The sequence below is a fragment of the Hippopotamus amphibius genome, chromosome 9, assembly GCF_030028045.1.
Source record: "Hippopotamus amphibius kiboko isolate mHipAmp2 chromosome 9, mHipAmp2.hap2, whole genome shotgun sequence".
NCBI lineage: Eukaryota > Metazoa > Chordata > Mammalia > Artiodactyla > Hippopotamidae > Hippopotamus > Hippopotamus amphibius.
This window is the reverse complement of record NC_080194.1, coordinates 47,542,203-47,564,994: the sequence shown is the minus strand read 5'-3', so window position 1 is coordinate 47,564,994 and position 22,792 is coordinate 47,542,203. Positions and strand designations below refer to the sequence as shown.

The window sequence follows — 22,792 nt, the reverse complement described above, 5'->3', positions numbered from 1 at the left end:
GCGGGGATTTAAATTGCACCTTGTACAGCTGATTGAAAGATTTTCTATCCTCTCCCTTAGGCCCCCTATCCACGGGGTTCAGCTTTTGTTTTATCCCTACCTCTGCATGTGGCCCACCAAAAGGAGTCTGGTCCTGAGGCTGCTTTGGAGCTCTTGGGCCTGACTCAGTGAGGACAGGGCACAGAGATGTCATGAGTGCTTGGATTGCAGGAGCCCTGGTGGTAGCACCAAATGTGCAGGGAAGTCAGTGGCCATCTACCGAGTGCCACCTCTGGCTTGTCTTTTCCTGGCACTTGGGAGCAAGCAGACAAGGGCCAGACCTAGAGGGAGATTTCTCTATTACTCAGTGACCAGTGCATGATAGCCATCCCTGGAGAGGGCTTTCTTTATTGTATGTTGCAGGTGCAGGTGTGTGAGGAGAGAGAGGCTATAATAGTGGCTCCTCCCCCTGCATGTGACTAAGCAGTATCACCCTGCTCCCATGGTAATCCTGTCTTCCTTGGTAGGTATTTTCTGCTGTGGATTTCCTCCCTCCCATCTCCTCAGTCCATCTCCCCCCACAACCAAAAGCAGTTCTAACCCTGGGCTTGTTCTCTAACCCCATGCTCCAGCTCCCAGGCCCCTTTCACACCTGTGAACACACATCTCACTCCAGGGAACACAGGGACATGGTAAGGACTGTCTGTGTATTTCTCACTCTGTCCCACAGATCAAGTGTTTCACCCTCTTCCAACAGCCCCAAATGCCTCCCTTCTGTTCTAGTTGATTTCCCCATGAGAGAGGGGTTTCCCCCATCAGATAGGGGTTTTTCCTGAATTTGGGAATCTCTCCTCTGCTTCAGCTCCCCTGCCCCATGGTGCAAGTCCCACACAATTTCATCTCCTCCTTCTTTTTTTTCTGTCCTACCCAGTTATGCAGGGATCTTTCCAGTGTCCAAGGTCTTCTCTTAGTGTTCAGCCAGTGTCCTGTGAGAATTATTGCATCTATAGATGTTTTCCTGATGCATCTGTGGAGAGAGATGAACTCCATGTCCTTCTACTCCACCATCTTAACTCTCCCTATCATGTTTCTTTTTAATGGTTATTAAAATATCCTAAAATTTGTTAGGGTGATGATTGCACAATTCTATTAACACAACAAAAATTATTGAATTATATACTCAAAATGAGTTAATTTTATACCATTTTTAAAAAATGATATCAGTCCAGCAATCCAAAACAATTTGTTTTTTTTCTCATGTAAAATACCCATGAAGACAGAAAAGTTTGAAAACAAGAAATGAAGGCCAACAAGTTGTCAAAAATTAAGGAGCAATATTTAATAATTGAAATTGGAGAGGTACTATATTTCAAAAAATACACACTTGCTCAGCCAAGTAAAAAATAGCGGAAGTGGCTCACCACTCCCTAACCTTCCATAAATAGTAGATATACTCTTCATCTTTTTTTGGTTATTTGAATGATGGGTTTAAAAGTAATTTTGTGTCAGCCTTGAAACTGAGCAACTATCCTGCCCTATGGATACTTGATTTCCTAATCTTTTTTCATCTTTCATGAATATTTTTCTTTTTACTTTCATCAGGAGACAGAGATACTGAGAAAACAAGACAGGATGGATTTAGAGAGGAAGTTGGGGTGGAGATTTATAACTTGGGAGCTGTAAAAATCATCCTTAAGAGTAGGAGGTTAGAGCCTCATTATTTATCATGAGTTGCATCTATTTAGGATAAAAGAAGTTCAGAAAATGAGACTAGAAAATGTACAATCATATCTGCATAATCACATGGATTATATTTGGCTAGATATAAAAATTGGACTAAGAGCTTTGCAAATGAAACTGCAATCCTGCTGTGAGTATGAAAAAATAATACAGACAGCATCCACATTGCCAAGAGAATGAAGTCAAAGGCTATGCTTTAGTCAAATGGACAAATTCAATTTCTTACTAGCAAAGAAAACTCTAGGGTCATCTCAGTTCTCATGGTTAAAGGTTACACTTTTGGAAGTTTAAAAAATATATATAAGTACTAGAACAGTTGACCATCTCAGAGAGTCTTTGTTCCTTTTAATAACATTTAAAGAAAATAATAACCTGTTAACAAAGAAAGAAAGGAATAGAAGTTTAAATTTTGCTTCCCATGGTTTATCTCCTCCAAGCCTCCTCGTTTTAAATAACGTTCAGAAATATGCTAACTTACAGACCACACTAGTTAACACAAGAATAATGTCATATATTTTTAAATTATTGTTTTTATTCAATTTTGATTGGGAAAAATCAATGAAGTTATGAATTAATTTTAGTGTTTTTGTGATTCAAGTACCCATTGACAGAAAATTAAGTAAATTATACTTACTAATGTCAGGTATACAAAACATACTTGTATAAATGTTAACAAAGGCTAAGGAAAAAAGGTGGCTTGAATCCCATTACAGTATTTTTTCTACATCTACTATCTCTTAATTTAATTTCAGGTAAGATTGGCACTTGGCCCATAGTAGTGCTCAATAAATATGTGTTTAATATTGAAAACATTTGAAATGTACTAGGGGATATGGCTTATTTTAAGAATTACTTGGTAAATCTCTTTAAGTAAAAATTAGTGGTAACACTAATGTTTTTTCTCTTTATAAATCAACATCATTTGAATTTTCTTTCAATGTGGTACACACTGTATTACAGGTTGTTTATTCTCTGGATGTTGAGTGTAAACAGAAGACAAAACAAAATCCATAGGTATTGTACTTTATCTATGTGCTCGAGAATCATTTACCAGAGATGTTTTCTCTTCCTAATATAACTAGTTGCACAGGCAGTAGGAGTACAGACAGCTGTTCCTTAGGACTTATGCAGTCCTATAGGGGCATTGCCTTAGCTTAGTCAGGTGCAGGATCTTCTGCTGTTGTACAGAAAGGTTAGCCTGATGTCTGTATGTTTCTGGGCAGTAAAAATGCTCATTTAAATGTGCGGCCAGTAGACAGCTCTAGAAGCAGAGGAGACTAAATCTAGCTCTGGGCTCAGAGCCCATTCTGAAAATCAGATAACCAGTGAATATGCCCTGGCAATCCTTTCAATACCTTTAGCTGCTCTTTCAGGACAGAGATAATATTTTTCAAACATATATTTACTGACTTTCAAGGCCAGTTCCCTCTACATTTCCAAGAAATATCATGCTTTCACTTGGGCTAAAGCAAAGTCTATAATATTGTGGCTAAAACTTATGTAACATTTCTAATATTCTGGAGATTGTTCTAAGCAATTTTTAAATATTGGCTCAGTTAATTGTTACAACAACACTGTGAAGTAGGTGCTGTTATTAATATTCCTCATTTCAAGGATAAAAAAAGCAGAGCAATAGAGAGGTATAACTTTTTGCCTTTGAATCCAGGTCATTTGGGTTGCAGCCCCCAAGTAATAAACTACCATGTTTTCCTGCTTTCCCTGTTGTAGCCTTACCTGTCTACCAATCATGCATGCAAAGTGATGGGGGTTGTGTTCTGAGGTGCTGATAGCAAGCCAGATTGAAATTCAAGTATCCTCCTTCAAGAGTTTGGCCTGGCACACCAAAAACAAACCAAAGTTGTGGGAGGATGTGCATCTTAGCTACTTCTTTTTTTACTTTTCCTAACTGCAGAAAGAAAAAGCAATATTGCTTCAGTTTTTTTGTTTTTTGTTTTTTTCCTCTAAGTTGAGAAAACTTGGGGAAAATCTATATCTCATATCTCATTTTTGCATGCTTTTTAATATCATTTTTGTACTTACTCCAAAATTAAAAGAACATAAAAATGTAGAAATCATTTGTCAGGTGATTATAGTAATGCAGCTTTTCCTTTATTTTTATTCTTCTCTTATTTTTCTTCAAAATATAAATTTTAATGATCTTGACCCTCCCCAACTTTCTGTTCTTTTCCAAAAATGAAGATTTTCTCGCACTTTAAAACTGTCATCTTTATAGATATTTTAAGTAGTTTCAAAATAATATTTTGAATTACATGTTTTAAATGAAAAAAATCTTTAGAGCTCACATTTGCAGTTTATGTGTGAGGGAAATGCATAAACATGTTTAGTATATAAGTTTCATTATGTGAATAATTCTGACCCATTATTTTGGGTGCCTGGAATGAATAATGCTGAAGTACCAATACAAATAAGAAAACTAAAAAAAAAAAAAAAAAAAAAAAAAAAAAGGCTTAAATATATTTTAAGCATAAGATTTATTTCCTAAAATTGATATATCATGATAATATATAACTAAAATATGATAAAGAATTTTGAATTTAAGTTGAATTCTAATTTGCCTTGTTTTTGATCTATCTTGTCTTACCAAGACATAATGGTAAACTTTATTCCAAGAAGTGGCAAAAGTATGAGAAATTTAAAAATTCATTATATTTTTCTCTAGTATGCAACTCATTAACCAAATATCCTAGTAGCCACCATCAGACCAATACACAAGAACCACAGATTTTAGTTACCTTTCAGAGAGACCCATCTCAAATAGCATTTCCAAACTCAGGATCTCAGAGTAGAGAAGCAACCCCAAAGTTCTATAAAACAGTCTTCTTAAGGAAAAGGCAGGGAATGAGTCCCCTATAGTGTTGAAGACTTCATTGTTAGGCATACCTGATCTTGAAGAGATAACCAGAGTATTCTAGAAAACTGTTGGTAGAGATTGAGGGAATCCCATAGCTCTACAGACTCCTTTAGCATTTCCAGGTCCTCTTTTCCTCCCGTGATTTATGAGAACGATATGACTTTGAAAAGCAGAAGTCTTGGCTGTATACTCTGGAAAACAATGCAATTTCAGGTTTCAGTGCTATTGTCTGGAAACTTCATGGAAACAACTAAAACTCTTTTCCTAAGTATTTTGATTATATGCTGCATGTAGTTACAGATAATTATTTGCCTCTGACCAGAAAATAGTAAATAGAATCTAATAAAGAAGAGTGGCCAAAATTTCCAGTATTATGTAGAAAGGGATAAAGTTTGATATAAGTAAGGTATAAGGTGATTACCATTATTTAGAAGCAAAAAGTAAAAAAACAAAATTATTTTTTTTTAAGTCAAGGTGATTTTTATTAGCTATGCTACTCAACACTTCTGGTTCTTAGCCCCTTCATTTGTTAAATGGGGATAATAATGCTTATCTTACGGGCTATGTGAGGACAGAGAAAAAATCAGCACAACATCTGTCAAATAGTAGATTCTAATAAAGATAATTTCCAATATTATTACATAATTTGGTTATTATATCTACTGCTCTGTGAAGTTAGTACAACAGATTCTTCAAATGTAATATTGAAGCATAACATACATAATTTTCACATTATTTTCACAAAAATAATTTTACCCTGTGCTCAGAATAAGAAACAGAACAAGCCTATCATCCTGGAAAGGTCCCCCACATATGACCTCTTCTAATCATAAATCACATCCTCCACAAGGGTACCCCCATCATGATTTTTAATATATTGATGAATTTTGCCTGTTTTTGAACTTGATAAATACTTTCTAAATCCTCAAATCTGTCAGTATGTTACATGACCAATAGGACTTTGCAGATGTGATTAAGTTAAGAACTTTGAGGTGGAGTGACCTAGGTTATTCAGATGGGCCAGATCGATCACACGAGTCTTTAAAAGCATAGAAACTTTCTTGGCTACTGTGGGTGAAGAAGAAAGAGGAGAGAGACAGAAAGAAAATCAGAGATAGAGAAAAACAGAGAGAAAGGAAGAGAGACAGAGATACAGGCAAAGAAAGAGAGATGACAGAAAGACACAAAGAGAGGCCAAGAAAGAAAGAGACAGACAGACAGACAGACAGACAGAAAGATAATGAGGGAAGAAGTGTTAGAGAATCTAAAATTCCTGCCATTAATAATGGAGGTCTTGGCCATGAACTGAGGAATGCAGGATGCTTCTAGAAGCTGGGGATGGCTTCAGAAGGAACTCTAACCTAAAGTGTGCAGAAAAGAACATAAGACACCTCTATATTAGCCCAACCAGACCTGATGAGGCTTTTGATTTAAAGAACTATAATATAACAATTTGTGTTGTTTTAAGCCACTAAGTTTATGGGAATTTGTTACAGCAGCAATAGGAAACAATATTGGTGTATTCCTAGGACTGGTATTTCTGAGTCATAGCACAAGCTAAAAACCAACTTTTTTTTTTTAAGATCTTTATTGGAATATAATTGCTTTACACACTTGTACCAGCTTTTGAGGTACACCAAAGTGAACCACCTGTATTTATACATATATCCCCATATCCCCTCCCTCCCAAGACACCCGCCTGCTCTCCCTGTCCTGGCCCTCTAAGGCATAACCCATCATCTAGTTGATCTCCCTTTGTTATACAGTAACTTCCCACTAGCTATCTATTTTACAGTTGATAGCGTATATATGTCTATACTACTCTCTCACTTTGTCCCAGCTTCCCCTTTGCCCCCCACCCCCCCAACCCCATGTCCTCCAGTCCATTCTCTGCATCTGCATCCTTATTCTTGTCTGGTCACTGGGTTCATCACTAGCATTTTTTTTTTCTTTTTTTTTAAGATTCTGTATATATGAGTTAAACATACAGTATATATTTTTCTCTTTCTGGCTTACTTCACTTTGTATGACAGACTCTAGGTCTATCCACCTCATTATATACAGCTCCATTTCATTCCATTTTATAGCTGAGTAATATTCCATTGTATATATATGCCACATCTTCTGTATCCATTCATTTGTTGATGGGCATTTAGGTTGCTTCCATGACCTGGCTATTGTAAATAGTGCTGCAATAAACATTATGGTAGATGTTTCTTTTTGGATTATTGTTTTCTCTGGGTATATGCCCAGGAGTGGGATTACTGGATCATATGGTAGTTCTATTTTTAGTTTTTTAAGGAACTTCCAAACTGTTTTCCATAGTGGCTGTACCAACTTACAGTCCCACCAACAGTGCAGGAGAATTCCCTTTTCTCCACACCCTCTCCAATATTTGTTGTTTCTAGATCTTTTGATTATGGCCATTCTGACTGGTGTGAAGTGATACCTCATTGTGGCTTTGACTTGCATTTCTCTGATGATGAGTGATGTTGAGCATCATTTCATGTGTTTGTTGGCCATCTGTATGTCTTCTTTGGAGAAATGTCTATTTAGGTCTTCCGCCCAATTGTGGAATGGGTTATTTGCTTTTTTGGTATTAAGCTGCATGTGCTGATTGTATACTTTGGAGATTAATCCTTTGTCCGTTGCTTCATTGGCAAGTATTTTTTCTCCCATTCTGAGGGTTGTCTTGTCTTGTTTATGGTTTCTTTCTCTGTGCAGAAGCTTTTAAGTTTCATGAGGTCCCATTTGTTTATTCTTGATTTTATTTCCATGATTCTAGGAGGTGGGTCAAAAAGGATCTTGCTTTGATGTATGTCATTGAGTATTCTGCTTATGTTTTCCTCTAGGAGTTTTATAGTGTCTGGCCTTACATGTAGGTCTTTAATCCATTTTGAGTTTATTTTGTGTATGGTGTCGGGAAGTGTTCTAATTTCATTCTTTTACATGTTGCCGTCCAATTTTCCCAGCACCACTTATTGAAGAGGCTGTCTTTTTTCCATTGTATATTCTTGCCTCCTTTGTCAAAGATAAGGTGCCCATATGTGTTTGGGCTTACTTCTGAGTTCTCTATTCTTTTTCATTGATCTTCCTTTCTATTTTTGTGCCAGTACCATACTGTCTTGATCACTGTAGCCTTGTAGTATAGTTTGAAGTCAGGAAGCCTAATTCCATCAACTCCCTCTTTCCTTCTCAAGATTGCTTTGGCTATTCGGGGTCCTTTGCATTTCCATACAAATCATAAGATTTCTTGTTCTAGTCTGTGAAAAATGTTATTGGTAATTTGATAGGGATTGTGTTGAATCTGTAAATTGCTTTGGGTAGTACAGTCATTTTCACAATGTTGATTCTTTCAATCCAAGAACATGGTAAGTCCCTCCATCACTTTGTATCATGCTTGATTTCTTTCATCAGTGTCTTATACTTTTCTGCATACAGGTTTTTTGCCTCCTTAGGAAGGTTTATTCCTAAGTATTTTATTCTTTTTGTTGCAATGGAAAATGTGAGTTTCCTTAATTTCTTTTTCTGCTCTTTTTTTGTTAGTGTATAGGAATGCAAGAGATTTCTGTGTATTAATTTTGTATCCTGCTACTTTACTAAATTCATCGATTAGTGCTAGCAGTTTTCTGGTAAAGTTTTTAGGGTTTTCTTTGTATAATATCATGTCATCTGCAAAGAGTGACAATTTTACTTCTTGGAAGAAGTAATTTGGATTCCTTTTATTTCATTTTCTTCTCAAATTGCTGTGGCCAACACTTCCAAAACTATGATGAATAATAATGATGAGAGTGGACACCCTTGTCTTGTTCCTGTTCTTAGAGAGAATGTTTTCAGCTTTTCACCATTTAGAATGATGTTGGCTGTTGGTTTCTCATATATGGCTTTCATTATGTTGAGGTAATTTCCTTCTATGCCCATTTTCTGGAGAGATTTTATCATAAATGAGTGTTGAATTTTGTCAAAAGCTTTTTCTGCATCTATTGAGATGATCATATGGTTTTTATCCTTCAATTTGTTGATATGATGTATCACATGAATTGATTTGCTTATATTGAAGAATCCTTGCATCCCAGGGATAAACCCCACTTGATCATTGTGTATGATCTTTTTAATGTGCAATTGGATTCTGTTAGCTAGTATTTTGCTGAGGATTTTTGCATCTATATTCATCAGTGATATTGGCCTGTAACTTTTTTTGTGTGACATCTTTGCCTGGTTTTGGTATCAGGGTGATGGTGGCCTCATAGAATGAGTTTGGGAGTGTTCCTCCTTCTGCTATATTTTTAAGAGTTTGAGAAAGATAGGTGTTAGCTCTTCTCTAAATGTTTGATAGAATTCACCTGTGAATCCATCTGGCCCTGGGCTTTTGTTTGTTGGGAGATTTTTAATGACAGTCTCAATTTCCATATTTGTGATTGGTCTGTTCATATTTTCTATTTCTTCCTGATTCAGTCTTGAAAGATTGTATTTTTCTAAGAATTTGTCCATTTCTTCCAGGTTATCCAATTCATTGGCATATAGTTGCTTGTAGTAGTCTCTCATGATCTTTTGTATTTCTGCAGTGTCCATTGTTACTTCTACTTTTTCATTTCTAATTCTGTTGATTTCCATCTTCTCCCTTTTTTTCCTGATGAGTCTGGCTATTGGTTTATTAATTTTGTTTATCTTCTCAAAGAACCAGCTTTTAGTTTAATTGATCTTTGCTATTGTTTCCTTTATTTCTTTTTCATTTATTTCTGCTCTGATCTTTATGATTTCTTTCCTTCTGTTTGCTTTAGCTTTTTTTTTTTTTTTTGTTCTTCTTTCTCTAATTGTTTTAAGTGTAAGGTTAAGTTGTTTATTTGATATTTTTCTTGTTTTTGAGGTAGGTGTGTATTGCTATAAACTTCCCTCTTAAAACTGCTTTTGCTGTGTCCCATAGGTTTTGGGTTGTTGTGTTTTCATTGTCATTTGTTTCTAGATTTTTTTTGATTTCCTCTTTGATTTCTTTAGTGATTTCTTCGTTGTTTAATAGCATATTGTTTAGCCTCCATGGGTTTGTATATTTTATAGTTTTTTTTCCTCTAAGTTATATCTAGTCTCATGGCATTGTGATCAGAGAAGATGCTTGATATGATTTCAATTTTCTTGAATTTACCAAGGCTTGATTTGTGACCCAAGATATGATCTATCCTAGAAAATATTCCTTGTGCACTTGAGAAGAAAGTGTATTTTGTCATTTTTGCATGGAATGTCCTATAAATATCAATTAAGTCGAGATCATCTAATACATAACTTAAGGCTTGTGTGTCCTTATTTATTTTCTGCTTGGATGATCTGTCCATTGATGTAAGTGGGGTGTTCAAGTCTCCTACTATTATTTTGTTACTGTCGATTTCCCCTTTTATGTCTGTTAGCATTTGCCTTATGTATTGAGGTGCTTCTATGTTGGTTGCATAGATATTTACAATAGTTATATCTTCTTCTTGGATTGATCCTTTGATCATTATGTAGTGTCCTTCCTTGTCTCTTGTAATAGTCTTTATTTTAAAGTCTAATTTGTTTGATATGAGTATTGCTCCAACAGCTTTCTTTTGACTTCCATTTGCATGGAATATCTTTTTCCATTCCCTCACTTTCAGTCTGTATGTGTCCCTTGGTCTGAAGTGCATTTCTTGTAGGCAGCATATAGAAGGGTCTTTTTTTTCAGTCATTTGTTTGGAGCATTTAATCCATTTACATTTAAGGTGATTATTGACATGTGTGTTCCTATTACCTTTCTTAATTGTTTTGGATTTGTTTTTGTAGGTCATTTTCTTCTTCCTACTTAGAAAAGTTCCTTTAGCAATTGTTGTAAGGCTGGTTTGGTGGTGCTGAATTCTCTTAACTTTTGCTTGTCTGTAAAGCTTTTGATTTCTCCCTCAAATCTGAATGAGATTCTTGCTGGGTAGAGTATTCTTGGCTGTAGGTTTCTCTCTTTCAAGACTTTCAGTATATCCTTCCATTCCCTTCTGGCCTGCAGAATTTCTGCAGAGAGATCAGCTGTTATTCTTATGGGTTTTCCCTTATATGTTATTTGTTGCTTTTTTCTTGCTGCTTTTAATATTTTTTCTTTGTGTTTAATTGTCGTTAGTTTGATTAATATGTGCCTTGGTGTATTTCTCCTTGGGTTTATTCTGTATGGGACTCTCTGTGCTTCTTGCACTTGATTAATTATTTCCTTTCCCATGTTTGGGAGGTTTTCCAGTATAACCTCTTGAAATATTTTCTCAGACACTTTCTTTTTTCTTCTTCTTCTGGGATGCCTATGCTTTGAATGTTGGTGCACTTAATGTTGTCACCAAAGTCTCTGAGACTGTCTTCCATTCTTTTTATTCTTTTTTCTCCTTCCTGCTCTGTGGCAGTTATTTCCCCCATTCTATCTTCCAGCTCACTTATTTGTTCTTCTGCCTCAGTTATTCTGCTTTTTATATCATCTCAAGTATTTTTAATTTCAGTTATTTTGTTGTCCATTACTCTTTGTTTGCTCTTTAGTTCTTCTGAGTCCTTATTAACTGTTTCTTGTATTTTCTCTATTTTGTTGTTGAGATTTTGGATCATCTTTACTATCATTACTCTGAATTCTTTTTCAGGCAATTTTCCTGTTTCTTCTTCATTCATTTGGTCTTGTGGGTTTTTTTCCTGCTCCTTTGCCTGCATGGTGTTTCTTTGTTTTTTCATTTTGTCTAATTTATAAGATTTGCTGTCTCCTTTCCCTATGATGCCTAGTAGTAATTCCTCTTGTTTCTACCCTCTGCCCCTTGTGGTGGGGTTTGTCCAGTGTCTTGACTAGCCTTCTTGGTGGGGGTTCTGGTGTCTGCTTTCTGGTGTATGGCTCTGTGTCTTTTCTCTCTGATGATCTGTGCCATGTCAGGTGGTGTGTTTTAGGGTATCTGTAGTGTTGATGCAAGGGTTTGTTTTCCTGTCTTGTTTGTAGTTTGGTGTGAGGTGTCCAGCACTGGCAGTTGCAGACAGTCAGACAAAGCCAAGTCTTAGACTCTGATAGGGCTCTGTGAGAGTTCTCTGCAGTTAATCTTCCCTGTGTCTGAGGAGTCCCTAGCTGTCTAGCATCCTGAATTCAGCGCTCCCTCCCCAGAGCTTCCTACTTGACTTCTGATGGAGTAGTCCAGACTTCAGAAGTTGCTTGTCCCAGCAATAAAGGGGTTTAATGAAGACTGTCCCATCCCCAGACTAATGGCAATGTGTTGAGTCAAACAAATACTAAATCAAGGATACACATACATGTATAAGACACACAAATACTGAATCCAATAGAACATAAGACACTAGAAAGATCTGACAGAAGAACCCCACTATGCCATCATGCAGTCAAAGAGAAAACCAACATAAATTCAAAACCAGAAACAACAACAAGAAAAACCACACACACACAAACACAAATCCAGGGAGATTTTGAAAGCTAGGATCAAATATAAAAAAGATCAAGAGTACCACAAGACAGACTGAAGATTCTCAGAACAAAATCAGACAATTATACTTAGAACTAAGATAAAGACAAAACCTAATAATAAAAACCAAAGCAGTGTGTCATCTTGAGAAGAAAGCAATGAAACAATGCAGACCGATAATACTGCTTATAAGTATAGCAAGATAAAATGAACTAAAAAAGGATAAAAGACATGGCAACAGAAGAGCATAGTATGACTGGAAATATGAAAAGAAAAAGAAAGAAATAGAAATGTATAAAAGATAGAGATGAAAAGAAGTAGGAGAGATACAGTCAGCACTACAAAAAAGCATAGCTAGAAATAGAAATATATAAAAAGGCTAAAAATAAAAATAGAGTAAAAAATAGAATGAAAAACAATATGTTATAAAATGTGTAGATCCCTTAGGACTAAGGTCATAATTAATAATAATAAAAATAAACAACAACAACAACAAAAACTAGAACTGACCCCAGAATGGACCAGATAAATAGAATTAATAATAATATTTCTGTTTCCTTGGGTTCTCAGCTGTAAGTGTCCTTCTACCCAGCTTAGGTTTTTTGTATTACTCTTTGACCAGCTCGGTTCATCTGTAAGTGCCAGTGTGTGGGGAGAGAGAGGTTAAAATAGTGGCTTCTTCCCCTGGGAGTGAGTGAACAGTGGTTCTCTGCCTGAGTCACGCTGGCTTGAGTGGCTCAGGCTGAGAGAGTGACTACAACCACGGCCTCTCCCCCCTCCTATGATTCTGCCAGGGTGCCCTGCCTGGGTCACGACAGCTCAGTCGGCCATGGTGGTGACTGTTGCAGAGGGTTGCTGGTGGCTCAGGTGTAGACAGAATGTCTCCAGAGCTGGGCCACTCTACAGACTTTTGGCTCACGGCTGCAGGCACTCTAGGCTAGTGCCGCCTGGAAGCCTTTTTATCCCTGAGTGCATTAACCAGGCCCAGAAGGGTCCTTCCTTTGTCTGTTGCAGGTGCTGAGAGAGAAGCTACACCCGTGGCTCCTCCCTCATGCTTGTGAGGCAGCAGTATCTAGCTGCTACCCAGCTTTCCAAGGTAAGCATTCTCCACTGTGGATTTCTTCCCTCCTGTCCTCTTGGTCCGTCTCCCCACTGCCAACAATGTTTCTCACCCTGAATCAGTTCTCCGGTTCCCATATTCCAGCTCCCAGACCCCCTGTTCAGCTGTGAACTCATGTCACAGTCCAGACATGCTGAGATGTGGTGCAGACCCTCCATGTGTTTCTCACTCTTTCCTGTCTGCTGCAGCTCAGCCACTTCACCCTCTTCAAACAGTCCCAAATGCCTCCCTTCTGACCCAAGGAAACTCCCCGTTGGAGAAGGGGTTTCCCTGTCAGGTAAGGAACATTTCCCCAAATTTGGCAATTTCCTCTCTGTTTCAGATCCTCCTGCCCCAGCGTGTGGGACCTGTCCCTTTCCTTTCTTCTTCTCTTTCTCCTTTTTTTTTCCCCCTCTGTCCTACCCAGTTATGTCAGGATCTTTGCAGTCCTTTCTGGTGTCCGAGGTTGTTTGCTGGTGTTCAGTTGGTTCTCTGTGGGAATTATTGCATCTTTTGGTGTATTCCTGATGCATCTGTGGAGAGAGATGCATTCCACGTCCTTCTACTTTGCCACCATCTTTCTTCTCGCTAACACCTAACTTGATTGGAAACTGTCAAACAGCTTCCAAGGTGGTTTTATCAGTTCATACTTCTACTAAGAGTACATGAGAATTCTAGTTCCTCCACATCTTCCACAACATTTGGAATTTTCTTTTGCCGTTTCTACTCTTCTAGTAACATTATACATACTGTGATTCTATTTTGCATTTCTCAAATAATAAATGAAGTCAAACACTTTTTGTGTTTATGGGCAAGTGGGAATCCTATCTTGTGATGTGACTGGCAAGTCACTCATCTATTTTTCAATGTCTTTTTCTTACCTAATTCTAAGAGATTTTTAAAAATATTTCAGATATGAGTCATTTTTCAGACATAGTATCACCAATATCTTCACATCTTCTAGTCTGTCCATTTATCTTCCACTGCATTACTGGTTAATGAAGACAAAAGAAAAGATTAATATGCTCTTAACCTCTTTATGTACTGTCTAAGGAAGCTTTTTCTATTCCAAGATTATAAAGATTTTCTTCTAGGATGTTTTTGTAAATCCTTTATTTTTTGCCTCTTATATTTAGATATGCAATTTTTCCTTAAGAAAAAATAAATAAATTTCCTGTTACTCATGAGAAAGGTCAAGTGAGGTATGGGGATTTAAACATCAAATAGGAAACAAAAGAAGAGATTAAATTTTGGTCTTCTGCCTTGCTTATCTATAAACACTGCTTTATCTACTGACCTCATGAAGTCTTTCCTGATACTCCAAAGTCAAATTGATCTTTCCCTTTCTTAGTCCCAGCATTTCTCAATACCACTCATGAAATGCACTTTTTAACAATTGTAGATATTGTATACATTTGTGCTTGTTGCCTTCCCTCTTGGATTTTTAGCCCCTGTGATCAGTGGTTGCTTCATTATTCATCTTAATGTGTGTCACAGAGTTAGCCCAGAATAAAACTGGTGGTGCTCATTACATGGTTGTTAAAAGAAAGGAAGAATAACCATTAATTTCTCTGCTTTACACCTATAGATTGCATGGCAACAATGCTTGCTATATGACTTTAAAAAGTCATGAAAAAACATCACAAATAACAGTCTTCTGGCATAAAAAATGATCCAAGAAAACAAATCTTTTCTTTTAATGGAAAGGCATATTATTTTAAATATGGCAGTGTGTACATGTCAATCCCAAACTCCCAGTCTATCCCACTCCGAAACCTTCCCCTCACATAGTCATAAGTTCATTCTCTAAAACTATTGACCATAAGAGAACACACATTTCAGAGATACTATAAAAGAGACAAGCAAGAAAAAGGAATCCCAATAACCGATAGAGCTATTGTATGGCTGGCTTCTTGAAGCTCTAAGCCAATGAGACCAAATCAGAGTGGTGAAATTATCCAGTCTGCTCTAAATCTCAAGTACTTAAAGCTTTTCAAGATGGTATGTATCTCAGAGTATCACTGAGGTCCCATATTTTGTCATACATGACAAGACAGTATATCAGTCATGAAGATAGTAACTACTTAAATGCCAAAACAATACTTAATGTACCAATAACTTTTGACTATTGAATACCTGGTCACTAACACACAATTGCATTCCAATTAGTGGTGGCTAAGAAAGCTCGCAAGCTAACTTAATGCAACCAAAATTTAGAATTTACCTCTTATATAAACAAAGCTTTGCTCTGCTTTTTGATCTCATACTTCATGATAATTTTATTTCTAGCCAGTGGTCAAGCAGATCTGTGTCCTTGGAGTTTTGGGTAGGAAGTTATGGATAATTGAAAATTCATTCCCATTCTCTAAGAGTAAAAGGCTATCTCATGTTTTTCTTTAGTTGCTTCAGGAGCATTTTTTAGTACTCAAAAAAGTTAGATTGGTAAGATAAAGTATGATTGTAACACATTTGATTAAATCAAAAGAGCATAGGTACAGTATCTTCAGAGAAAATAAGAGAAATAGTTGCTACAACAAAGAGCTACACTATTGTTTCTTAAATATATGTTAGAATATTGCATTACAAGCCAAGATTAAGTTTGATTTTTATCTAATGAACCTGAGCTTTCTGCCAGTATGAGTCATTTCAGCAACACACCTGAATGCACAATGTATGACCACATCAGTTTCTAAAAGATTAGTAGGCAATGGGAGTACTCAGGCTTGATCAAGCTGGGTGATTACAAATTCCTGTTCTTGATATATTGAACTCTGTTTCTTATTGGAAAATCATTCTACTTAAGAAAAGAATGAGATACTATCTTAATTAAGTACTCAAAACTGCTAATTTACAGCTAAAGCTTAATATGTACTATGGATACTTTTTGTTTATATATTTGCTTCTCAATAATACCCCCAAAGCAATGTTTCTCAAAGTGGTTTACTTAGTGTAGGTAAAGCTCAGTAATTTATATCTTAAAAAAGTAAAAAAGTAAAAAAGTACTACTGTTCAAGATCCATTTTAGCCTAAAGGTTTAGTGAATTTTTAGGTATTTACCCTAGTCTGGACAACAATTTTGATTTTTCACTAGGATTTTGTTGAGATTTTTCAGTTGTTCTAACCATAGAAGACTGAGCTTTCTCCAACCCTTGAGAGCAAAGAGTGACTTTCTAGTCAAGAAGGTAAATGGGAAACATTGCAAGATCTTGTTATTTGTAGTAATTATTTTTATATTCCAAGAATGAACCATACAGCTCAAGAAGGAGTCATTTTGACTAGCTTATACTAACTTCATACAAAGGTCTGCATCTTATTCATTTTGTCTCCACAAGACCCAACACAGCATCTACCATCTGAGCAGAAACTAAAAATAATGCTTGCAAGATTTTTTTTTTGCACTATGAAAGTCTAGAATCTTAGGAGCTTATCTAAGATTTACTTTATTCTGGTTTCATATGACGTTTGAAATTTGTAGTTGTGGAGTGAAAATGGCATCCATGGATTATAGTACCTACAGCCAAGTTGCAGCCCAGTGGGGCTACACAGTGCTTACACTGCTCATCACACTCAAGGATATGCAAAGACCACTGAGGCATATGGACAACAAAGTTATGGAACCTATGGACAGCCCACGGATGCCAGCTATACCCAGGATCAGACCACTGCAACCTATGTGCAGACCACCTATGCAACTTCTTACGGACAGCCTCCCACTGGATATTGTACTCCAATTGCCCCCCAGGCATACAGTCAGCCTGTCTAGCGGTACAGCACTGGTGCTTATGATACCACCACTGCTAGAGTTACTAGCACCTAGGCCTCCTATGCAACACAGTCTGGATATGGCACTCAGCCTTCTTACCCAGCCTATGGGCAGCAGCCAGCAGCCACCATGCTTGCAAGACTGCAGGACAGAAACAAACCTGCTGAGACTAGTCAACCTCAATCTAGCATAGGGGATTACAAGCAGCCCAGCCTAGGTTATGGACAGAGTAGCTACAGTTATCCCCAGGTACCTGGGAGCTACCCCATGCAGCCAGTGACAGCACCACCATCCTATCTTCTTACCAGCTATTCCTCTACACAGCCAACTAGTTATGATCAGGGCAGTTACTCCCATCAGAACACCTATGGGCAGCCTAGCAGCTATGGATAGTAGATGGTCAACAAAGTTATTATGGACAGCAGCCACCCACTAGTTACCCACCCTCCACCCAAACTGGATCCTAAAGCCAGAATCCAAGTCAATATAGTCAACAGAGAAGCAACTATAGCTAGCAGAGTTCATTCCAACAGGACCACCCCAGTAGCATGGGCGTTTATAGGCAGGCATCTGGAGGATTTTATGGACAAGGAGTGGCCCTGATAAATAGGGCAGGAGAAGAGGGGGATTTGATCCTGGATGCATGAGAAGAAGTGGGTGGGGAGAAGGATGTGGTGGAATGGGCACTGAAGAGCAAGGTGGCTTCACTAAGCCTTGTGGACCCATGGATGAAGGACCAGATCTTGATTTAGGCTCACCTGTAGATCCAAATGAAGACTCTGACAATAGTGCAATTTATGTACAAGGGTTAAATGACAGTGTGACTCTAGATGACCTGGCAGACTTCTTTAAGCAGTGTGGAGTTGTTAAGATAAACAAGAGGACTGGGCAACCTATGATCCATATATACTTGGACTAGGAAAGAGGGAAGTCCAAAGGCGATGCTACAGTGCCCTATGAAGATCCGCCAACTGCCAATACTGCTGCTGAGTTGCTTGATGGGAAAGATTTTCAAGGGAGAAAACTTAAATCTCTCTTGCTTGGAAGAAGCCTCCAATGAACAGCATGTGGAGGAACACCATCCTGTGAGGGTAAGGGGATGCTGCCACCTCTCTGAGGGAGCCCAGGGGTCCCAAGAGGTCCTGGAGGACCTATGGGTCACATGGGAGGCCATGGATGAGACAGAGAAGGCTTCCCACCAAAAGGCCCCAAAGTTCCTTAAGGAACCTGTCTGTAGGCGGAAAGGTCCAGCACTGAGTTGGAAACTGGCAGTGCCCCAGTCCAGGGCATGGAAACCAGAACTTTGCTTGGAGAACAGAGTGCAACCAGTGTAAGGCCCCAAGCCTGAAGGCTTCCTCTCACCACCTTTCCCACCCTGGGGCAGGGACTGTGGCAGAGGTAGTCCTGATGTCATGCAGGGAGGAAGAGGTGGCCTCATGGACCATGATGGTTCAGGTGGAATGTTCAGAGGTGGACGTGGTGGAGACAGAGGTGGCTTCTGTGGTGGCTAGGGCATGGACCATTTTGGCTTTGGTAGAGGAAGACAAGGTGGCCTGGGTGACACCTGGGCCTTTGATGGAACAGATAGGAGGAAGAAGAGGTGGGCATGGAGGACCTGTAAAAATGGATAAAAACAAGCACCGTCAGGAATGCAGAGACTAGACCTACTAGACACAGAGACCCCACAGAGCTGCACTGACGACCAGATTTATTTATTTAAAAAATTATTTATTAATTAATTTCTTTTTTAAATTGGGGTATAGTTCCTTTATAATGTTGTGTTAGTTTCTGTTGTACAATGCAGTGACTCAGCTATATATATACATATATCTCCTCCCTCTGGGACCTCCCTCCCCACCCCCATCCCATCCATCTAAGTCATCACAGAGCACCAAGCTGAGATCCCTGCATGAATATTTTAAATTTGTAATTCCATATTTATAGTGTTGGCCACAACATTATGATTATTCCTTGTCTGTACTTTAGTATTTTTTACCATTTGTGAAGAAACATTAAAACAAGTTAAATGATAGTGTGCCAGTTTTTTTTTTTCCTTCTTTTAAAGATGGTTGTTTAAGATTAAACAATGGAAACCCCTTGTGAGCATGTTCAGTATCATTGTGGAGAATTAAGAGGGCCTCTAACTGTAAAAATGTTCATGGTTGTGATTTTTTTTTAAATACATTTCCAAATGTTTATAAATAAAAAACAAAACAAAAAATAAATTTGTGGTTGTGCTCAATCATGGATTCATAGAGGTCTGAGTTTCAAGCCCAGAGACTCTGATTCAGTCTTGGATAAAAAAAGACATTATTGTCCAAGAGCAGTGCTTCTCAGATTGTCAAGCGCATGCAAGTCATCCAGGGAGCTCCTTAAAATGCAAACTTGAAATTACGCTGTCTGGAGGAGGGCCTGACACTTTTTATTTATAACAAGGGTTCAGGTAATGCTGCTGCTGAGGGTAGCCAATCACTCTGGTTTGTCTAGCACTTGGGGCTTTAAATATCAAATTAGAGCAAAGTTTTTCAAACTTTAGTGTACTTCAGAATCACCTGAAATTCCTAGATGATGTCGATATGGCTAGTCTGAGGACCACAGGAAATAGTATTAATTTCAATTTGCCTGCAAATTAAAACTGCCTGGAGAGTTTTTAAACTACTGATGCCTGGACCTTGTCCCCAGAGATTATTTTGGAGACCAGCCTGGGATTTTAAAAAGCACCCTAAATGATTTTAATATTCATTCAAAACTGAGATTCATGGCGAATACATATATTACAATTATCTGCAGTTCAAATATAAATTAGTTTTTGTGTATTTAATGTTCATGTTTATTTATGCCATGCTATGTTCTATGGACACAATATCAAGAATGATTGAGCAAAGACAAAAGTCTGAATATCAAGTTATTTCTTTTCCAGGATGTTCTTATTTAAGAAAAAAAAAAAATGTGAATAAGATTCATAACTTTCCCTCTTGGGAGTAGGTTGTACCTCTGTCATACTTTTATTTTTTTTTAATCCCAGCCCTCTAAGTCATCACCCATCATCGAGTTGATATCCCTGTGTTACACAGAAGCTTTTCACTACATATCTATTTTACATTTGGTAGTGTATATATGTCAATGCTACTCTCTCACTTTGCTTCCCCACCCCTGTGTCCTCAAGTCCATTCTCTACATCTGCATCTATATGTGATTAGCATAACATATCTGTTTTTCTCTTTCTGGCTTACTTCACTCTGTATGACAGACTCTAGGTCCATCCACCTCACTACAAATAACTCAATTTCATTCCTTTTTATGGCTGAGTAGTATTCCATTGTTTATGTGTGCCGCATCTTCTTTATCCATTTAGTCGCAAATCTTTGAAGGCAAGTAGGATCAGGACTGCCTTCTTGGAATAAAGCCTATCCTATCTCTTTGGCTCACTTTTCCCTGCTTCTCCCCTTTTCTTCTGTAACTTTTCCTTCTTTTACAGTCCCTCTCTTTCTCTCCCCTTCTCTCCTTCTTTCTCTCTCTTTTAAGCTGGGCTTGTCACAGCTAAAACCACCACTACCTCTATATCAAAATAGCAGACATCTAAAACCCATTTCTGTAATATGGTTTCTTGTTCCCTGACAGAAACTCTATTCTCATCGTTTAACTCTTTCTTGTGATATTTACTGCACATTTCTCAGTAATAACTCATACTGCTATTTGGGAATTGACACAATGTATTCAATTTTCCTATGAATGATAAAAGTTTAACTTTTTACATATTACCCACAAAGAAATCATCACCTTCCTTATCATCCTTTCAATATATTTATGTTAGCATTTTTTGATTAAACCAATACTTAACATATATTGTTATAAGTATATAATTATTCACAGTTGAATCACAAATCATATCTAATCATATTTCTTTTCTGTAAAATTTTTGTTTTCTCTGGTGTTGATAATTTTCTCTTTTTGTTGGTTTGCTTGCTTATTTTTCTACCTAGCCATAACTATCTCATCTCCAAACACTCCTACATAAGTGAAAATATCCACTCACTATACTTGTACAGAACAGCTATTTTAAAAGTTTCACTTTTCTCATTTTGTTCAATTGCTTTTCATGGATGCTTCTTTTAAAGATCCCTTGTCCTTGGTTCCAGTCTCAACTGGAGTCCTATCAGCCTGAAGCCCTTGTTTTGTTGGAACATGTACTTGAGTAGCTTTCTAAGAAAATGTGTGAGAGGTAAATTTCTTTTGGATGTTGCTTTTGTGAAAAAGTTTAGATTTACTTGTTTATAGGGAATAAGATTCTAGGTTGAAAATAACTTTCATGTTTTTGAAGGAAAATTCTAAATTTTACTAAATTCGGGCTACCAGCATTGCTTTTGCAAAATGTATTGCTGTGCTGTGCCTTAAGCTTTGTATAAGATATATATTTTTTTTCTTTTTTGATGCTTTAAAAAGTACTTTTAATCTAGCATTTTGAAATTTCTTCATGAGGTACTTGGTGTTGCTAATTTTACCTATAATACGCTAAGCATTCAGTGGAGGCTTTCAATCTGGAAACTTAAGTCCCTCATTTCTGAGATTTCTTTTCATTTTTTTAAAGGAAAAAGTAAAAGTATTTTGCACATGATTTGATATATGAAAAATGGAAGCAATCCAATAAAACATATTAGAATTAGTAAGTGCATTCAGCATCATTGCAGGGTAAAAAAAAGATCAATATGCAAAAGCATTGTTTTTCTATACACTAGCAATGAACATTTGAAAGTGAAATCAAGAAAACAATTCCATTTATAATAGCATCAAAATAATAAAATACTTAGAAATAAATTTAACAAAATAAGGGTAAGGATGTACACTTAAAACTACAAAATATTCTTTAAAGAAATAAAATAAGATCTTAAGGAAAAAAATCTTATGTTCACTAATCAGATTGATACAGAAGTGCCACTTCTCCAATGAGAAGTTTTCTTATCCTTACTTCTTTCTATTTGTTTATGTATTTGTTCATTTTACTGAACTATTGGGCCCTGTGGTCTGAGTCTACAGTCTTTTTCTTATATTTTTACTCACTTTTTTTCAATTACTTTTATTTTACTTTTATGGAAAGTAACTCAAATTTATGTTCTATTTTTTATGGTAAAATTTCCTATTTCTACTCTCATATTTTCATGAGATTATTTTTCAAATTATTTGAGTAGTCCATCTTATAAGCTCTTGTTCTTTCACTACAAATACATTTTTTTTCATATTTCTTTTAAGAAATTAATTATACCGTCTTGGCAATTTTCTCATAATCTCTACAACATCATAGTTTATAGTTTCTAACTTCCTATTATTTTAAATTTTGTTTGTTTCACATTTAAGGTCTTTTGGTCTAAATATCTGATTATTCTCTTATTTAGAAGTGGAGCATCAAAATGTATATTGCAAGGCTGTTGTACATGATGAAGGGAGATGGCTAAAAATGTTGACATTTGGGATTCCTTGTAGAGTAATTAGATGGGACCTATTTTGTTGGAAGACCTACAAATCAGGGTTAGTGGGTCCTACATATTGGGCCAATACATGTTCTCCAGAGAGGAATTATCTAGTCTCTTGGTCTAGGGATTACTTTTAGCTGCTGACTTTATGTGAATCACATAGGGCAAAGGAATATAAATTTCACAATTCATTGTGCAAATATTTTTTACTTCATCTCTGTTCTCAGTTGGTATATTACCACTACTCTCAGTCATGCCTAGTATCTCTGAGTACAGAACCCCTCTAATTCAACCTCTATAAGTTTAAACTCCAGTCTTCTGCTGGGTTTGAGGAAAGTCCAAGGATGGAAAAAATCTTTATACAACAAAAAAAAATGTTAAGAAAAACTTTCAATTTGTCCTCATTTATCTTGCCTCAATCCATACCTCTCTCTTCTGAGA

The 22,792-nt window shown here is 36.9% G+C and overlaps 1 protein-coding gene and 1 pseudogene across 10 annotated transcripts in view; one reads left to right on the top strand and one right to left on the bottom strand.

Annotated features, from left to right (window-relative positions):
* The window catches only part of LOC130860693 (caspase-12-like), a 100,984-nt gene that overhangs the window by 18,095 nt on the left and 60,097 nt on the right, over positions 1–22,792 (bottom strand). For 2 of the 10 annotated variants that reach the window (XR_009055505.1, XR_009055507.1), the window contains exons 5-6: positions 4,621–4,782; positions 907–1,006 (exon numbers count right to left, since the gene is read on the bottom strand). Coding sequence is in view for 1 of the 10 variants with exons in the window: in XM_057749242.1 (XP_057605225.1) it covers positions 4,649–4,782 (134 nt within the window). In the remaining 9 variants the exon portion in view is untranslated. Of the gene's footprint in view, positions 1–186; positions 321–780; positions 1,007–4,620; positions 4,783–12,927; positions 13,654–14,001; positions 14,112–17,773; positions 18,499–22,792 lie in introns of those variants that run through there. The other 8 variants (XR_009055508.1, XR_009055511.1, XM_057749242.1 and 5 more) reach the window with 8 other exon arrangements.
* LOC130860692 (RNA-binding protein EWS-like) lies at positions 16,606–18,545 on the top strand (annotated as a pseudogene).